This window comes from Equus asinus, chromosome 4 (assembly GCF_041296235.1).
Source record: "Equus asinus isolate D_3611 breed Donkey chromosome 4, EquAss-T2T_v2, whole genome shotgun sequence".
Lineage (NCBI taxonomy): Eukaryota > Metazoa > Chordata > Mammalia > Perissodactyla > Equidae > Equus > Equus asinus.
The window spans coordinates 137,738,724-137,757,026 of NC_091793.1; the positions used below are offsets into that span (position 1 = coordinate 137,738,724).

General features: G+C 34.3%; 1 protein-coding gene across 16 annotated transcripts in view; it reads left to right on the forward strand.

Annotated features, from left to right (window-relative positions):
- The window catches only part of CARF (calcium responsive transcription factor), a 99,487-nt gene that overhangs the window by 37,368 nt on the left and 43,816 nt on the right, over positions 1-18,303 (forward strand). For 7 of the 16 annotated variants that reach the window (XR_011502992.1, XR_011502991.1, XR_011502993.1 and 4 more), the window contains 9 exons: positions 1,653-1,796; positions 3,729-3,962; positions 5,560-5,722; positions 6,705-6,768; positions 10,701-10,822; positions 11,209-11,578; positions 13,625-13,802; positions 14,568-14,723; positions 15,907-15,935. Coding sequence is in view for 2 of the 16 variants with exons in the window: in XM_070508434.1 (XP_070364535.1) it covers positions 1,653-1,796; positions 3,729-3,962; positions 5,560-5,722; positions 6,705-6,768; positions 10,701-10,822; positions 11,209-11,578; positions 13,625-13,743 (1,216 nt within the window). In the remaining 14 variants the exon portion in view is untranslated. Of the gene's footprint in view, positions 1-1,652; positions 1,797-3,728; positions 3,963-5,559; positions 5,723-6,704; positions 6,769-10,700; positions 10,823-11,208; positions 11,579-13,624; positions 14,279-14,567; positions 14,724-15,906; positions 16,811-18,303 lie in introns of those variants that run through there. The other 9 variants (XR_011502999.1, XR_011502996.1, XR_011502997.1 and 6 more) reach the window with 5 other exon arrangements.

Genomic DNA, 18,303 nt, shown 5'->3' on the forward strand with positions numbered 1-18,303 from the left:
TCCTTGTTTTTAATAGCCATATAATATTCCATTTATAGATGAATTATCATTTACTTAACTAGTCCTCTAATGATAGACATGTAGGCTCTGAAAAGGATTCTTTATTATTATATACACAGCTGCAGTTAATAACATTGTACCTATTTGTACACTTGTGCTAGTGTATCAATAGGATTATTCCTTGCAATGAAATTGCTAGGGCAAAGGTTATATTCTTTTTAAATGTTGACAGGTATTGCAAAGTTGATTTTTAGAGATATTTTGCCAATTATATTTATACCAGCAATGTGTGAGACCAACATAGTAAGTTTTAGATAGAATAGGACTACAGAGTAGTCAGTGCTCTGGATCACAATGAAAAATGTGAACAAATAAAAGATTTTTATAATGTCCTTTACTAATATTCTTTTTTCAGACATTCAGAGTGTTTTAAATTATCAGATAAAACAAAATTTAAAAAGATAACATGTAAAGGTTGGATTTAGTTGATGTTCGAAACATTTTATTTTAGCATCCTATCTCATTTCATAAATCTCAGCATTCTTAAGAAGTTTTTAAAGCTAGTTCAGAAGGCTTTTCGTGTTCAATTTGATAATGTTAACTTTAAACAATATTTGAACCTGACCATGAAACAAAACTTTCAATTGCTTTTGGAATATAATAAATCTAAAACTTTAGGTATAACTTGAGAGAAAAATCTCTGTATGCAAAGAAATGATTTCATTCTCTCTATCATTCTACAAGTACTTTTGAGTATCTGCTCTGTGCCCAGCAGCTTCACTGGGTGCCATGGGAAGGAGGGAGACTAAAAGAGGTATAAGATTTTGCTTAATCACAGGGAGCTTAAAATATTGTTGGAGTAGATCAAGAAACAGAAAACTATTAGAGCACATAAGAGTATAGTGTATAGTGTCAAATGTGTGGATCAGCTGACTGTCTTCAGAAAGGAATATATCCATGCAGACTCATTAACAGGAAAGAAAGTCCAGCTTGGCCTGGATGATGAAATTTAGATTGAATTTGGAGAGGTAGACAATTGGCAGATATTGAGGCCAGGAGACCTATATAAATAAAGATATAGTGAGATTGTATATTTGGTATCAGAGGAGGAAGGAACATATTAAGATGATAAACTTCACAGGAAAAGCAATTTTATACTTGCAGTAATTGAAAGTAAGATTAGGTAAATAAGCTAGAATCATATGGAATGCTTTGAATGCTGCCAAGAAGTTCATACTTGATTAAAGAGCAGGTAGATTCTTCAACAAAGAACTATAAATATGAACAAAGATTGTGGCATTGATGTATCAAGTGGATTTAAGTAATGAAAGAGTGGAGGCCCAGAGACCCAGAAGGAGGCTACTAAAGTAATCCAGGCATGAGGTTTATGGCTTCCAGGAGAATAGAGCAGAGGCAAATCCAGAAAAAAAGTTAATATCCATAAATATTTACGTATTTTTACTGAATTCATGATTTTTGTTAATTTGCTAATTATGCACTGAGAATTTGGCATATCTTTCACATAATCCTCTGAATGCTTTCTAGATTATTTGAATTTTCTCTAAACTTTAATGCTTAAACTTCTGGTTGATAAATTAGATTTCTTGAGATTATAATATAGTGAAACAAATTCTTCTTTTTCTTATAAAAAGGATTTACATTAAAAAGGTGCAGAAGTTTCCTGAATATAAAGTTCCTACAGACCCTAAAATTGATAAGAAAATAATACGAATGGAGCAGGAAAAAGCCTTTAATATGCTAAAGAAGAATTTGGTGGATGCTGGTGGTGTTCTTAGGTATGCCATTTATATAGTTCTTTTATTTTACAAGTTAATTATCTCCATTTGCAAAAATTTTTCCTGTAAGAGAAATTATAATTATATCTTCCAATTATTTCATTAAGAAATGGTTTTTATAAGGTAGATGTCTCATTAGTGGTATCCTAAGTATTAACATGATTTGCCACTGAATAAGCCATTGAGCTTATCAGCCAAATGTTGTGGATAATTTTGACCCAAAAATTCTTTATACCATATGGAAATTTTTTCCCAAAACAACAAATATATATTTAGCAACACAGTTCATTATATGGTTAGTACTTTGTTTCAGACATTTATTAAAAGCCAAACTTGCCTGTGTGTGTATATGTATGTGAATATATATATATATGTTTTTAAAGATTGACACCTGAGGTAATATCTGTTGCCAATCTTCTGTTTTCTTCTTCTTCTCTTCTTCTCCTCCTCATCCTCCTCCCCCTCCTCCCTCTCCTCCTCCTCCTCCCTCTCCTCCTCCTCTTCCCCCAAAGCCCCCCAGTACATAGCTGTATATTCTAGCTGTAGGTCCTTCTGGCTGTGCTATGTGGACACAGCCTCAGCATGGCTTGATGAGTGGTGCTTGGTCTGCACTCAGAATCTGAAGTGGCAAGACCCTGGGCTGCCAAAGTGGAGCGCACAAACTTAACCACTCGGCCACAGGGCTAGCCCCACCTGTATATGTTTTAAACCCATCTTTGATTACTTATGGCAGCTAGAAATAAATTCTAAGCCCTACATAAAATTCCATTTTATATCTTTTATGCTTCAGATTTTAAATTAAAAAAAATTAGCTTTCTTACTTTCCTTTGTGTGTGAGTCCATGTGAAGAATTTGCAGCTGTATAATGGAGTTAAGTTTATGGAATATAGTTTTTGTGTGATCTTGAAAAAATGTTTCCGATATATGAAAAATGAATGGAGTCAATAATTAGATCCTTCAGTTTGGAGACCATTGTGTATAATTTTTGAGTAGGCTCCATGTCATGCAATACCAGTCATTGCAAGCATTTTGTACACAAATATCAATTAAAACAGTTTCCTCCCAGATCAGTTCATTCTCCTAGCATCTGTTTTTTGTACTGCACTGCTATGCGAGAGACCTGGGTTCACCTTTTAGTTGGTTCCCTTGCTTGTTGGGGCAACAGGAGCTGCAGTGCAGAAGAGGCAACAGGTTGAGCTCCTGTTGAAGAAGATCCTCCCACATGACTCAGTCCTAACTGGCTCTGAATTATATCCTGTCTTTGGTTAAAGAATTATAGGTGCAACACAGAAGTTGTAATCTGGGTACAAAATGGTAGAAGAATGGGAAAATGCACAATTCAAAGAAAATGATTTCAAAAGTCTCATTACAGGGCCAGCCTGTGGCAGTGGTTGAGTTTGCATGCTCCACGTCAGCAGCCTGGGTTCCTGGGTTTGGATCTGGCTGCAGACCTACACCACTTATCAGCCATGCTGAGGTGGCGACCCACATATAAAATAGAGGGAAATTGGCACAGATGTTAGCTCAGGGCTAATCTTCCTCAGCAAAAAACCAAACAAAAGAAGTCTCATTACTTTGAGGCAAAATTTACTTAATATGAAATTTAAAATACCATTTTCATATGTACTTAAATCCTGCACCCTCTAACTTTAGGGCAAAGAAAAATCTGTAAATGTTTAATAAATATTTTTATTTAATTGAGTATAAAGCCAATCTTAGAAGAGTTAAGCAAAGGACATTTTAAATTTTATTTATATTTATTTTATTTATGTTTAATTTATTATTTTCAAAATTTTATTTATATTTAATATGATACAATCATATATAATTTTTTCTTAAAAGATTATTTCTTATCTTGATGGGTATTAACATAATTAACTGTGATTCTTGCCTTTGTCTAGTAATATAATTTTAAATGTTTTCTCTTGCCAGGTGGTATGTACAGTTACCCACCCAGCAGGCTCATCAGTATCACGAATTAGAGGCTCCTTGCCTCCCTCTGTCACCTTCCCCTTTTCCTATGTCTTCTCTTGAAGAAGAGGACAGTGCAGTTAGAGACGAGAATTGTGCATTGCCCTCACGTCTGCATCCTCAAGTAGCACGTAAGATTCAAGAATTAGTGTCACAGGGAATAGAACAAGTGTATGCAGTAAGGAAACAGCTAAGGTACAGTAGAAACACATTTTTTTTACATTTTTCATTTTTGTTTTTTGGTTTAAATAATACACTTAACATTATAGACATTTTGCAAGATATATACTATCAGAGTAGATAAGGAATATGGTTTATTAAATACTAAAATAATCTTATTTATGAACTCATCATTTTCCAGCAGATGCTTGGCAAGCAACGAGTAGTGATTCAAATTACTCACTTGAGACATTCCATATTCAGATTTGGCAAATTGGATTATTTCTAAATGATACATGAATTGAATTATATACTGCATACCCAGAAAAAAAACCTTTGTAGAACCAAAGATTTTAAAACCGAGGCCAAGAGACTTATTTTAAGCTATTTGAAATGCAATTAAATTTTATTACAATGAAAGAATATGGTTAGTTCATTGTCTAATGAAATTTTATATATTCCACTCTGGTCTAATTTTATTGATACTCAAGATATAATAATGATTATTATTATTATGTGGCACGCACTATGTGTGTGCCAAGTATTGTGCTAAGCACTTTATATGCACAATCTCATTTATTCTTATAGCTTTATGAAGTCAGTATATTTATCCCCATTCTGCAGATGAGAAAATAGAGAGTTCAGAGTGGTTAAATAACTAGCTTGAGAAGCAGAGGCAGATCTGAAATCTAGGTCTAACTCTGTAGCCTGTCCTCCTCACCAGGATTGCTGGTACTAAACTGACCTTGTTCCTACTGGTTATTATGTAGTCTGATCTGAATAACACAATGAGTATTTCCTAGGATTATGTATTAATTAATACATGACTTTTCTATTTAACAGCTTTCTTGGGCATTTTTAGAACAGAGCCAAAGTTTGGTAAAGCCATCCACTCTTTACTAAACTTGAATCCCAAGAACAGAGGTCTAATACAGCTCTGCAGTGTGGTCTACCACTGTAATGCACAAAGCATATATATATTGAACTTCGTCATTTTTTAAATGTATTTATTTTTTATATACTTATTTGGCAATGCTACCTTCTATGTCTGTTCTCTTTCATCTACTTGTAAAATTCAAGCAGATAATATTTCATATGATAATTGATGCCTTTTGGAAGCAATATAACATGATGTCTATGCATGTAACTGGGGTATAGGACCAAGCTCTCTTCTTTCCTAAGTAGGTGTATAATTTTGGGCAAATCATTTAACTTCTGCAGCCCTCAGTTCCCTCATCTGTAAAGTGGGAGTGATAATTGTACCCACCTCCCAAGATTATAGTAAGGGTTAAAGGAGATGTTTGATGCGAAGTGTTCAGTCCAGGGCCTAACGTAATGAGCATTCAAAAACTTATTACGTTGAAAACAGTGATTCCTTTAAATTCATAAAAATGTCAAAGCTCACTCTAAGATATACAGGTGTTTAACCAATGAAAATATTACATTTCTTTGATCTTCATGAATTCTATCATCTCATGTATGGAAAAAATTAAAAATAGAAAAATATAAATTACTTATAAAGCTGTAAACCTTGCTTTACAGAGGTTTATGATAAAAGAGAACTTTTTTCTCTCCTTTGATGTAAAGTAGATTGCTAGATTGTTTATGTTATTCTATTTTATATTCTCCACAGAAAATTTGTGGAAAGGGAACTGTTCAAACCTGATGAGGTACCTGAAAGACATAATTTATCCTTTTTTCCAACTGTAAATGACATAAAAAATCACATCCATGAGGTACAGAAATCCTTGAGAAATGGAGATAGTGTATATAACTCAGAGATTATTCCAGCAACGGTATGATTACAACTGTATTTCCTTGTTTTGTTACAGAATCTTTCTTAGCTTCTGGCCTAATAGGGCCTAATGGTTGCTGTTAGGGATAGTTGCTATTAGGTCATGTAAATAACTGTGATATAAGAAAAAATAGGAGTATCTTTTTCTTAAAATGTAAACGCTATGAACTCTTAGATGATTATTTGACTAAAAATTTTTTTATTACTCTCACAAGAAGAAAAATCAGTGAATTCTAACTCTGACTATAATGACAATAGTAATCTTCATTTAAAAATCAACATAGTTTATCTCTGTAAAAAGTATATCTTATCCATTTAACAGACACTGAGTACATACTATACATATCTCCCCTCTTTTAAAAATAGATTGGCAAGTTTAAGTAGAATAGTTCAGACTTGAATATACAACTTGATGTTGGTTCCATATGCCATCTGTGTGTATCAATTTTACCTTATACTGTGATACTGTAGTTTCCCGCTGAATATTGGTCATTTCTATGAAAATTTTGCCTACTCTGAAGAGATTAGTAAAATTACCCAGAAACTACTAATTATGATGCAGGTAGTGATTACAGCATTAAAATCTTAGTAGTAATATTCTTTGCTTTCCAGATTTTTACTATCCAAATTCAGTAACTGAATAAATTCAGATTTTTTTTAAGCTAGAGCTACTATTCTGTGCTATCCGAAACTCTTAATTATTCCCTATCCAAAATTCAGAAACTGAAACAGATTTGGTTAGCAATGGTCCTTGCCATGGACACTTAATATCCAAATTCTTGCTATCTGAACTTGGGAAGCTAATGTACTTGGATGGTGAAGTATCTTAGGGCTTGAGAATATGAACAAGTGAGGAGAGTATTACAGAACAAAGCACAATTATACTAGGACTGAATAAAATATGACAGTTATATTGATGTTTTAAAATATTTTTCAGTATAGGTACTTTATCATTTTTACTGAAATAAATGTTCCCATTTCAGCTTCAATGGACTACAGATAGCGGGAATATTCTCAGAGAAACTGTGACAGTTACATTTGCAGAAGGTAGGTTATCTTGAATACCTTTAAAATATGAAATCAAAGTGTTGAAACTGGAAGACATTTAAATATTATCTCACCTGATCAAATTTTATAGATAAGGCAACGTTGGCCCAAAGAGGCAAGAGCAACTATGTTAGGATTCTTCAAAATAATTCCAGCTGTTTAAATTTCCTCCTATAATCAGCTTTTTTGCTTCTTTATGATTGAAATTTTGAGTCTGATTACTAGCACAGTTTACTGTAAAGCTAGGCTGGTTCCACTAGTAATAACCCTAAGATGCCTTGATCAAGAAACTATTGTCCATTTTGTATGGTTTGCTTTTTCTCATACCTTCTTATTCCTATGTTCTCTCCATATTCCAAGCTTATTTCAGCCCTTTTGATTTCTCTTCTGGAAGTGTCTTTTCTCCTTGTCTACACGGCAGACTCCTCTCACTGCTCCAATGGCAATCTCAATCTCTTGACGTTAAGTGTTCTCTTTACTTCCCTCATATAATGTTAGATGTTTACTCTTTTGTATTTACCCCTGCGTTTAACTTGGTATCCTTTTGTTTACGCATCTGTATCTTTCATTACGATTTGAGCTCCTCGGAGACTAGGATTGTATTTTATTCAAATTAATATACCTACTTCCTAGCATAATGCCTGCTAAAAAGTTAACACCTAAATAAATGCTTTAGAGGGCCAGCTTGGTGGTGTAGTGGTTAAGTTTGTGTGCTCCGCTTTGGCGGCCTGGGGTTTGTGGGTTTGGATCCAAGTGTGGACGTACACACCACTCATCATGCCATGCTGTGGCAGTGTCCCACATACAAAATAGAGGAGGATTGGCACAGATGTTAGCTCAGGGCCAATCTTCCTCACAAAAAAATAAAAATGAAAAATAAACCTAAGCCTTTAAAAAATAAATAAATGCTTTAGAATAAATTAATGAATAACTATGTACAGTACAATTATTTCTTTATTCTTCAGCTTACTAACCTTTAAGAGTCACTTTGCCTACAGAATAACTTTCAAATATTTTAGCATTATTCATTTGTTCTGCACATATTTTACTTACTGTGATAAATGCAGAGCATAAAAAGAACAGGGAAGTTTCCTGCTTCATTGAATTTAAAGCTTAGCAAGAGAAAAAGACACTAGACAAATATATTCTAATTAGTTACTATTATGGAAAGTGCCATAAAGTTGTGCAGAATTGCATGGGAATAGTGATAGAGACATATAATTTAGTCCAGGGAGTAGGGAAGGGACTCTTGAGAAAGTGACTTTTAAACTAAGAACTGAAGAATTACTAGGAATTTGGCAATCAAAGGAATAGCATGTTCAAAGGCTAAGCAAGCAAGAGCTTGTCATGGTCAAGGAACTTAAGAAAGCTAGTGTGGTTTAAGCATAGACAAGACTTAGAGATAAAACTGGATAAGCAAAACAGTTTAGGAGACTGCTTCAGCTGTCCAAATGAATGGTGATAGTGGTTTAACTATAGTTGGTGGCAATTATACTAGAATTGGCCGGATTTAAGGGTTATTTAAAAAGTAGAATTCAAAGGCCTTGGTTATTGATTGAATAACCAAAAGTGGGAGGTAAAAGAGTGGGAATGATCTGGGTTGATTCCTGAGTTTCTTCCATGAGCACTTGACTGATAGTGGCATTTACTGAGCTCAGCAACACTGGCATAAGAATAGGCTGTTGCTGGGGCCGGCCCGGTGGCACAGCAGTTAAGTGCACACGTTCCGCTTCTCAGCAGCCTGGGGTTTGCCGGTTTGGATCCCGGGTGCGGACATGGCACCGCTTGGCAAAAGCCATGCTGTGATAGGCATCCCATGTATAAAGTAGAGGAAGATGGGCAGGGATGTTAGCTCAGGGCCAGTCTTCCTCAGCAAAAAGAGGAGGATTGGCAGTAGTTAGCTCAAGGCTAATCTTCCTCAAAAATAAATAAATAAAAAAAGAATAGGCTATCGCTGGTGGCAGCGGGGAGAAAAGAAAAGATCATGAGATCAGATTTGGAAAGCTTGAGTATCAGAGCCATTTCAGTGGAGTGGATTGGGAGGAAGCCATATTGTGGGCAAAGAGTGGATGGGAGATGAATGAAGAAGTGGAGACAATGTGGACCACTTTTTCAAGAAGTTTGCTGTGAAGGGAGCATGGTTGAGGGGTTGAAGTAAGGTATTTTAAGACAGGAGAGACCTGCAGAGATAGATGAAGATGAAGGAACTTGATAGCTTTGGTGATGAGAAGTTGAGAAAATTTCTATCTGATAGCTTCTCTTTACTCTTTAAATAAGAGTGCTAAGAATGAGCTAAGATCTCTAAGGGTGGCCAAGATTTGAGGAAAATGGAGATTAGGTATCATCCCTAATACAGAGTGACAGAAACATTGTAAGGTTGTCAGGTACAGGTGAAGGTCCTGTGGAAGCTGATGATCATGAATTGGTAAAAGCAGTAGCAGCGAGTTTCTTCTCCAGCATCATTCAGCTTCCCGTGTGTAGGCACTGGAAGCCATTTTCATCCAGAATTAGGATTTTACCGGGGAGGTATGACCAAAGGACACAGAGACAGGGAGTTTAAGGTATTTGCAAGAGAGTGACTGAAATGATAAACTCAGGACTCTAAGCTGCATAGGGAGAGAATTTTATTAAGGAAGAGATTGATGGATCTGAAGAAAACTGAGAGATCCACTGACTGGAGGTTCACGTGAGGTTGAAGAACAGCTGTCGTGGAGTACCTGACCAAAATCCCTGGGAGAGTGAGAGGCTGTGATCAGAGAGGGGATGTTTGGATTAGAGATTTTAGATTTAGAGTAGTCCAGAGTATGGCCGCAGTAGTGGACGACTGCAGCAGTGTCAAGTAGAGACAATTAGAAATTAAGAAACCAAGAAACATAAGAGTGCTGTTTAATCCTCTTAGCAGTCCTTCGAGGAAGAGGCTCTTACTCTGATTTGACAGGTGAGGAGACTGAAGTGTAGAAACCAAGTTAAATAGCATGTTTAAGGTTGCAGAGAAAAGCCAGCACTTAAATCCATCCTTATCTGATACCCGGGCCATTTTAAAAAATTACTCAGTTATGGTATGGAAGCAATAAATAATTGTTGTTAATTGGTTTTTGATTGACTCAGAGAGATTAATATATTTGGGTTAACATAAGAATTACTTGAGAAGGACTCAAATTCCCTAAGGACAATTACTTTAAACATTGAGATAATTAAGAAAACAGAGGTTTTTACTTTTATATTTTCCAAAGTGAGTTATTGAAAGAAATTTAATACTGTTACTATTGAGTTCCGCTTTATGCCAGGCGTTGTCCTAGGCACGACAGCTGCCAGAGATGAGTTAAGTTTAGTCTTTGTAATTAAGGGGCTCAGTAGGTGTCCCACCTCTAGAGAAGTTTAGGTGTAGTCCAGCATTGTAGCATGGGAAATGGACTAGATTAGAGTTACAGATAGAGAATCTTTCAAGAAAAATAATAGTTTCCTACATCCCATCCTAGATATACTAAATTAAAATTAATGGAGGTTGAACCTAGGAATTGATGGAATTTTTCAGTTCTCTAAATGATTTTGGTGATCTACCAGGTTCTGGAAATAGTGGACTAGATAGATAACTTCTTAAAAAATCCTTGCCAAATCGTTGACCTTATTTCTGTGCACGTGTTTTTGTACCAGTACCATGCTGTTTTGATTACTGTAGCTTTGTAGTATGTTTTGAAGTCAGGGATTGTGATGCCTCCCGTTTTGTTCTTTTTTCTCAGGATTGCTTTAGAAATTTGGGGTCTTTTGTTGCCCCATATGAATTTTAGGATTCTTTGTTCTAATTCTGTAAAGAATGTAGTTGACCTTATTTCTTATTCCAATTCTGATAGTAAGGGTTGTAATAAAGTGTAGTATTCTAGAAGCCATAAGAATCATTTTGTTTTAAGAGTTTATTTTTCTATATAATTTAGGAAATTCACCAGGAGAATCAGTTACCAGCAAAGTGGAGACAAATCAGATAAGGAGTGCTTTGTCTCCAGAGCCAGCCCCCTTGCTTTCCTCATTTGAGCCAAAAATATTTACACAACTACAGGTAGGTATCTAGTGAAACAGCCAAACACCTTTGTCTTTCTTCCTCAATCTCCTCTCTTCTTCTTCTAGGGATTTTGCAGAATTGTTGTAGAATTATGATAATGATCAAAGATGTTTTCATTATTTCCTGAATTTTTTGTGTCTTGATTTAAGATAATAAGTTTTAAAATATGTTTCAAAAAAGTTTGAGTTGACTATGCATGCAATAAAATTTAGTTGTATTATTTTTCCTTTGGCCCTTGTTTCTGTCCTCACTTAATATTTGTTAGTAACTGTGCCCTTATATTTTATTGAGACAATTTTCTGTCAAAAGAGTACTATATCCTGGAAGAAAAATCATACATAATAAATTCAAACATTTTGATATAACTCTTTTTGGTTTAAAAGGGTTTGCATTTGCAACCAAGATTCACCTCTCCTGATGGATCACCGGCTCCGGTATCAGTAAATAACCATCCGTCCTCCAGTCCTTCAAGACTTCTGGATTCAGTAGGAAGTGCTGTAATGAATAATAATTCTCCACTGCTTGGTCAGAGTCATAGTCTTCAGACAGATTCATGCCTAACACAAAGCAGTAGTGTTGCATCTACTGTGGGCAACCTTCCAGGACCAGATCAAAATCTGGTTGCAATGGACCAGCTGGTAGAAGTTGGAGATGTTGAGGATGCAGAGAATCTGGAAGGAAGTGTTCATCGGATTCTCTTGGAAGATGTGCAGAACATTCCAATACAGATTATAGACAGCCACTCAGCTCTCAGTAAGTTACAACTACTTATGGTTTTATTTTTTTAACCTTCATGGACTATCATCACTATTACATTACAGAAAAAACTAGAATTTCTACTCATTGGATTTATAATATATAAATAAATCAAGTAAAAATATGAGAAAAAGGGAAAAAATATCAGCGTGAGTTTTGTAACTTTTAAACTTTTTAATTTTTTTCTTCGTATCAAAATTATTCATTCCCTAGTTACCTAGTTTTACATGAAAAATCTGTGATGTGAAAGCGGGAAAGTCATGTTAGAGTACATGAAAAAAATAAGAGAAATTGAAAAAATAAAACTATTTTAGTATAAAGTTATTCTGGAAAAATTTATGTACACACGAACAAAGAAAAATGGAATGAAGTAGGCAGATATAAAGATTAAAAGGAAGATTTTTGAGTCATGGACTTAAATGTTAAATTCTATGGAAATTGGAAGGTAACTAGTAAGACTTGAGTACTTCATTCTAATCCAAGACCTTGTTACCTTCACTTTGTAATACACCCAGTCAACGTGGTAGTAGAGTCTGTTAAGTCCTGCTTGACCTAGCTGTGTCACTTCTTTTTAAACAGGTTATTCTGGATTAGGCACTGCTGTGGACAAAGATTAGCAGATTGCTTTGAAGAGCAAAAATCTTCATGGAAATTATCCGTAGAACATAGAAAGTACTTTCTCTTCATTCTTAGCCATCATTCTTCTGGATAAGGAAAACTGTGAGATAGTTCCTTCCAGAAAAGAATCATTGTCTTTTAAATTTATTGGGAGCATTACTTTTAAGAAAACTTATCCAGAGGGCTGTGGCAGTTGTCAATATTGAGGAAGTTTGGTAGAAGGGCGGGAAAGGAATATATATGAATTACTCCTCACAATGACTGCATGAAATAGTTGGTGGTGTCCCTATTCTACAGATGGGGGAACTAAGGCTCAGGGAGGTTAAGGAATTGCCTAAAGATCACATCTAGTAAGTGACAGAGCAGAATTCAAACCCAGATCTGTCTGCCTACAAAGCTGCTTTCCATTCTAACGTGCTTCCTCCCTCTGGGTCGTGCCAAGGTATTTCTGGGAGCTCTAAGTCAGAATGCTTTGAAGGAGACCCTCTTTGGATCTGAACTTGCATGATTTATCAAGTTAGATCATAATCTAAGGGACTGCTTCACCTGAATATGCATTCTCAGAGTCACTCAAATCCAGAATCCTCCTGGTGTTCTCTGTGGCTTGGGTTAAACTCCAGTACACCAATATATGACAAGCATTTGCTGTGCTCAACACACTTCTCTGAGCAATATGGTTCCCTATAGCAACTGAAAAACTGATATTCCTGAGAAAGAGAGAGAAAGGTTTGGTCTTAGACATCCCACCTGCCAGTTCACCATAGTGGTGCTGGTATGCTACATTTAGATTAATTTGGTCGTAAGTACTTTGAAATCAGAAGGGTAAGTGCACTCTGAAATGTGTCAGAAAAGCAAACACGTAGTTCATGAAGCTAAGTCAGAGCTATGATTTAACACGTGGCATATTTTTTCTAAAGTTCTTATGTAGTAAAGTTTCTTAGGGAGAGAACATTTTCCTTGATATATGACCTCATATGGAAACTATATAGGAATGGTAAGACATCTGTGAATTTGTAACACATATGCCTGCTGTTTGCAAAACAAATCATTTTCAAATAATGGAAGCTTCCTGACTTTTATTCACACATCTTTTTAAAGACGGTTAAGTATGAGATATTCCTCATATTTTATCAAATTATGAACTGCTTTTTTTCTCAAGGTATCTTTAGAAGGAATAACTTTATAGTTTTCTTGATCTCTTCTTTTTTTCTTATTAAAAGCATACTGACGGAATTTAATATGAGTGACCATTAAGATGTCAGAAGCACGGAGTTCTCAAATATACTGGCTGCTTTTCTAAATTACTTGGTTCTTTTTCTAAACTACTGTTTTTTGCTTTGCTTCTAAATTCATATGATTCTAAACAGTATAATGTTAAAAATTATATTAACCTTTAGGGTTTTTCTTTTATGTTTGGTTTTAAAGTTGAAGAAAATCCAGAAGGTACCATTTCTGTGAACCAAGTTAAGCAAGAACCCAAAGAACCAGCATTGTCTATGGACACAAAAACAATTTTGGACTATAAGAAATTATCTGCTACGTAAATTATTGAAGCTTTTCAGACTTTACAACTCTGGTGACTGCTGATGTCATAGAAAAGAAGGTGAATATAGTCAAAGTGCGGCATTGTGATATATGGACTGAAGACTGGTTCAATGAGCAGCTTTGATTTAAAACTGATATGTTTGTTGCCAATTCCATATTTTTACCTTAAGAGATATTTTAATCCCTTTATTTTGTATAATTCTTATGCTTTTTGATTATCTGATGAGGAAGGCCAGTATTTCAAAAGATCATCTGAACTTATTCATGGTAATATAGTCTGAACACAAATAGTTATCTAACTCATCCCCTGGAAATATCCAATTTGGGTTCTTAAAAGACAAACAACAACAAAAACAAAACAATGTGTGAATGTATGTTTGTGTGTGTGTGTGATAACTTTTTTTTAAGTTCTAAAATAACTTATTCAATCTTTAAAGTTGTGAGGAAATTTTTTAAATTGGCAGACAGGTGAGAGAATGTTTGTTGTCTGTCTCAGTTGGAAAGATAAAACAATAGACTCTACATTTTAACACGAAGCCCAGCAGTCATACACGTGGGAACTGTGGTTGCATTTTAGCTTCTTCCCTTCTAATTTTTATGTTTATAACTACAAACCGATAGCATCCTAATGGTCATCTAGTAGAAATTTGAAGTGTCTTGGTAAGTAATGAGAATTTTAACTTGAATTAATCAGATAAGCAACAGAAATAAATGTATATTGCATGGATTTATACAGTATTGTAGGCAAAACACTACTTATGTCAGAGAGACATAGAAATTGAGAGAATTCAGAAAGAATAATACAATTCTCTGGTGTTTACAGATAATTTGGGGAGCTTTTTGATATCAGCAGAGGATTTTTCCCCCCTATTTTGTACTGAAGATTTAGCTCTGGTTAGAAAGGAATTTGAGTTGTATTTATTTTTCTATGCCAGAGTTCTTACTGAATCGATGGAATTAGAATTTATAGTATTTCAAGGTAAGTATTTATAGTTTAAAATTTGGTTCATATTTAAAACTTTAAAACAACTAATGTGTTATATTTGCTTGTTGAGTAAGTATATGTACTTTAAATACCGAATAAGTACTAATCAGTATATTCATTGTAAGTTTCTGTTTTCTGGAAGGTTGGTAAATTAGAAATGTCAATTATAACTGTCAAGAAATCAACTAATGACTTTTTTCCCCCAGAGGCCATTTGTGGGTATATTTAAAATTTTGTTTAAAAATAATGATTTTAAATTGATATAAATGTTTAATATTCAAAGCATGCAGAAAATAATAAGAAACTTAACCTTAATATTTTAGATGAATATGAGTCATTTTTGGCTTTTCTAAGTCCAATCTCTCATTCTTAATTTACTTGAATTATTTCAGGTACATGACATGTATCTAAGCATAAAGCACTGTTACATTAGAAGTGGGTGGAATTCTAAAATTCCTTGCTCTGTAGATTTATATCCTATTTAATATAAAGTTTATTATTTATACTGCTATTTAATGCAAAGTTAACATTCCGTTACGTATGTGATTTTTAGTAAGAATTGCTTCTCTTTTGCCTAAGAATTGAAAATATTTGATGTTGGCATTTATAGAGGCAGGCTGCCAAATCTGATTATGTTATGCTAAGTTAAATACAACTCTTAGTTACCTCAAACCCAGAGTTCTCTTAAGTCTGCATGAACTTAAAAGGAAGAAGTCCAAATTAATTTATAGCTTATTGTAGGCAATATTCTTTCATTTGTTATTTGTAGTTTTTATGGAAACTTTTTCAAGATTTTGAATAATAGCTCTTCATCTTTCAGTAATGATAGTGGTTTATTATTAAATACTTCACCAGTTGCAGTATATTCTTTTGGAGACATTCCTTTCTGTTTTGATGTTGAGTTGCTAAGGAGAAATGCTTGTTAAGATACAGACTCCAGTCAGTTGCCTGTGAGGATGAGGGATGTCGGAGGATTCAGATTTTGGCACTTGATCAAGAACAAAACAGTTTAAAAACATTTCTCTCACTCCGTTCGATGTGAATGTCTCTTCTGATACTGTTTTTTATTATGAGGACAGAAAGTTACAGTGCATCCTCCCCACAAACCAAAAATAGAAGAAGAAAAAGAGCATGAAGAAGGTTTAAATCCCTAATTGTATACTCTTTTGGTTTTTAGGTAGAAACTGGAACTATCAATATTTTCATGTAAGTATTTCAATTAGTAGCCTTTTAAAAATGGTTTCAGATTAGTTTTTAAAAATTCATTTGTCCTCTAAATGTATGTTCAGTCACAATATGTCAGTATTGTAGTTTAAAGGTGCTTAGAATTGCTTTTTAAAAAGTATGTTTACATATTTAAATATTCAATTATTTTCTAAATGCAAGGGTATTAAATACAAGTGCATAAAATTTTTAGTAGCTATATTTGGCATTCTCCTAACAGCTCTACAGCAAAGTTTAACATTTGCTCCTTTGTGTTGTGTATTACAAGGTATAATAGCTAAAGTAGTAAGTTGGACGTTCAAAATAAGCAGTTAGGAATTCATAATTACAGCTGAGCTTGCTTCCTCGTGGTTTTCGTGTTCCAAGCCTCCAAGGGAACTTTATGTGTCCTACGGTGGATTACAGATAAGCATCGCCATGGTGGGCCTTTCCTTCAATAGGAATTTCTGTGTAAGCAGTTAACGTAATTAAAAGGAAAAGCTTTCATATCTTGTAAAGGTAAATGTTTTCTAAAAGTCACAAATGTGATAGAAAACAGGTTTTGGGATCTGGTCCTGCCTTAAAGTTTCTAATTTTGAGGCCCACCAGCTTGTGTTTCATCTTTATTGCCTGTTAAAATACACACTTAATCATGCAGTGTGAGAAAGATGTTTAATTTGTACCAGATTTTTTAAAAAGTTTAAAAAATGTGTATATATATTGTAACTTAATGTATAGTGTCCTTGTTATAATGTAATTTTTTCATTAAAAAAATCCTGTATTTTTTTCTTAAACTTATTAGTTTTCTTTTTATACTTTTCCTGGAGCTAGTGGTAGTTTTGTTCATCTTGAACATACTCAATAAACACTTTAATACCTGAGAATTTTGGCTAGAGATTTATGTTAAATTTGGAACCTGAAAGTTTTTAAGCATAACTACCAGTAACTCCGGTTATCATCACATTTGGGGATATGTATATGCATTTAGTACTCTCAACTCAGCCAGCCATCCACATTTTAAAACAATGTGTGTAATAAGGTATAAATAGTCCCTTTTTCCCCACATTTTGACACTGTGAGATCTTCAAGCACAGCTTTATATTTTAGCAGTAATGACAGAAGTATGTAACTTCAAAAGGAGGGATCATTAATTTTTTCCCTCTGCTTTTTCTGCTTTATTCCACTCTGCCTATTTTTCAAGACCATAGAACATCTTACTTTCTCCAGAAGGGGGACTGCAGTGACTTCTCCTCATCAGCTGATTTAGGCTTTAGACATCTTAAATGATATGTTGTTCTGATGTCTAGACATTTGTAATTCTGCTTAATTAACTTAGTCATAATGGCAAAGCCTTAGTGATCTTTTGCCACGTACATATTAACTATAAATTCTCTTGTTAGATAATACAAAATTCACTGTCAACTGAATTCATAAAACTTGAGGAAGAAGAAAATTTAAAACTAGAATTTAAAAAATCTCACTTATTAATGGATGCTAAATTGATTCATTAGAAAAATAAATGGATTAATATGGAAAACCTTTGAGAATGTGATATGGTTATGAGAGTGCAGGAGATATGTTGTTTAATGGTACAAACTTGCAACTAGTGTGTGTGAGTATATGTATATATATTCATGCATAAGTCCTGGAGAGCTAATATACAGCATAGTGATTGCAGTCAACAATACTGTATTATAAACTTCAGAGTTGCTTAGAGACTAGATCTTAATTTTTCTCACTACAAAAAGGAATGATAATGTGACATGATAGATATGTTAGCTAATGCTACAGTGGGAATGGTACTGCAAAATATAAATTATCAAATCAACACATTGTACACCTTAAATTTACACAGTTATATGCCAATTATATCTCAATTAAAGAAAAAAGAATTCTAAAACCAGAGGACAGAGTGAGAGTCCGATACCAGCAGAATTTTTATCTTTAAATATCTTTGTTGAGGTATAATTGACATACAATAAACTTCACATATTTTAAGTGTGCAGTTTGATAAGGTTTGATATGTGTATACATCTATGAAACCATCACCACAGTCAAGATAATGAACATATCCATCACCCTCAAGAGATTCCTAGTGCCCCTTTGTAATCCATCCCCACTTCTCCCTGCCTCTCCTCCTCACCCCACCCTCCCCAGACGACTACTGATCTGCTTTCTGTCACTAGAGATCAATTTGTTTTGTCTACAGCTTTGTATAAATGAAATCATATAGTCTAAACTGTTTATCTGACTTTTGTCATTCAGCATAGTTATTTTGGATTCATGTGTGTCACAGGATGTATGAATAGTTGATTCCTTTTTACTGCTGAGTAGTGCTCCATTTTATGAATATACCATAATTTGTTTATCC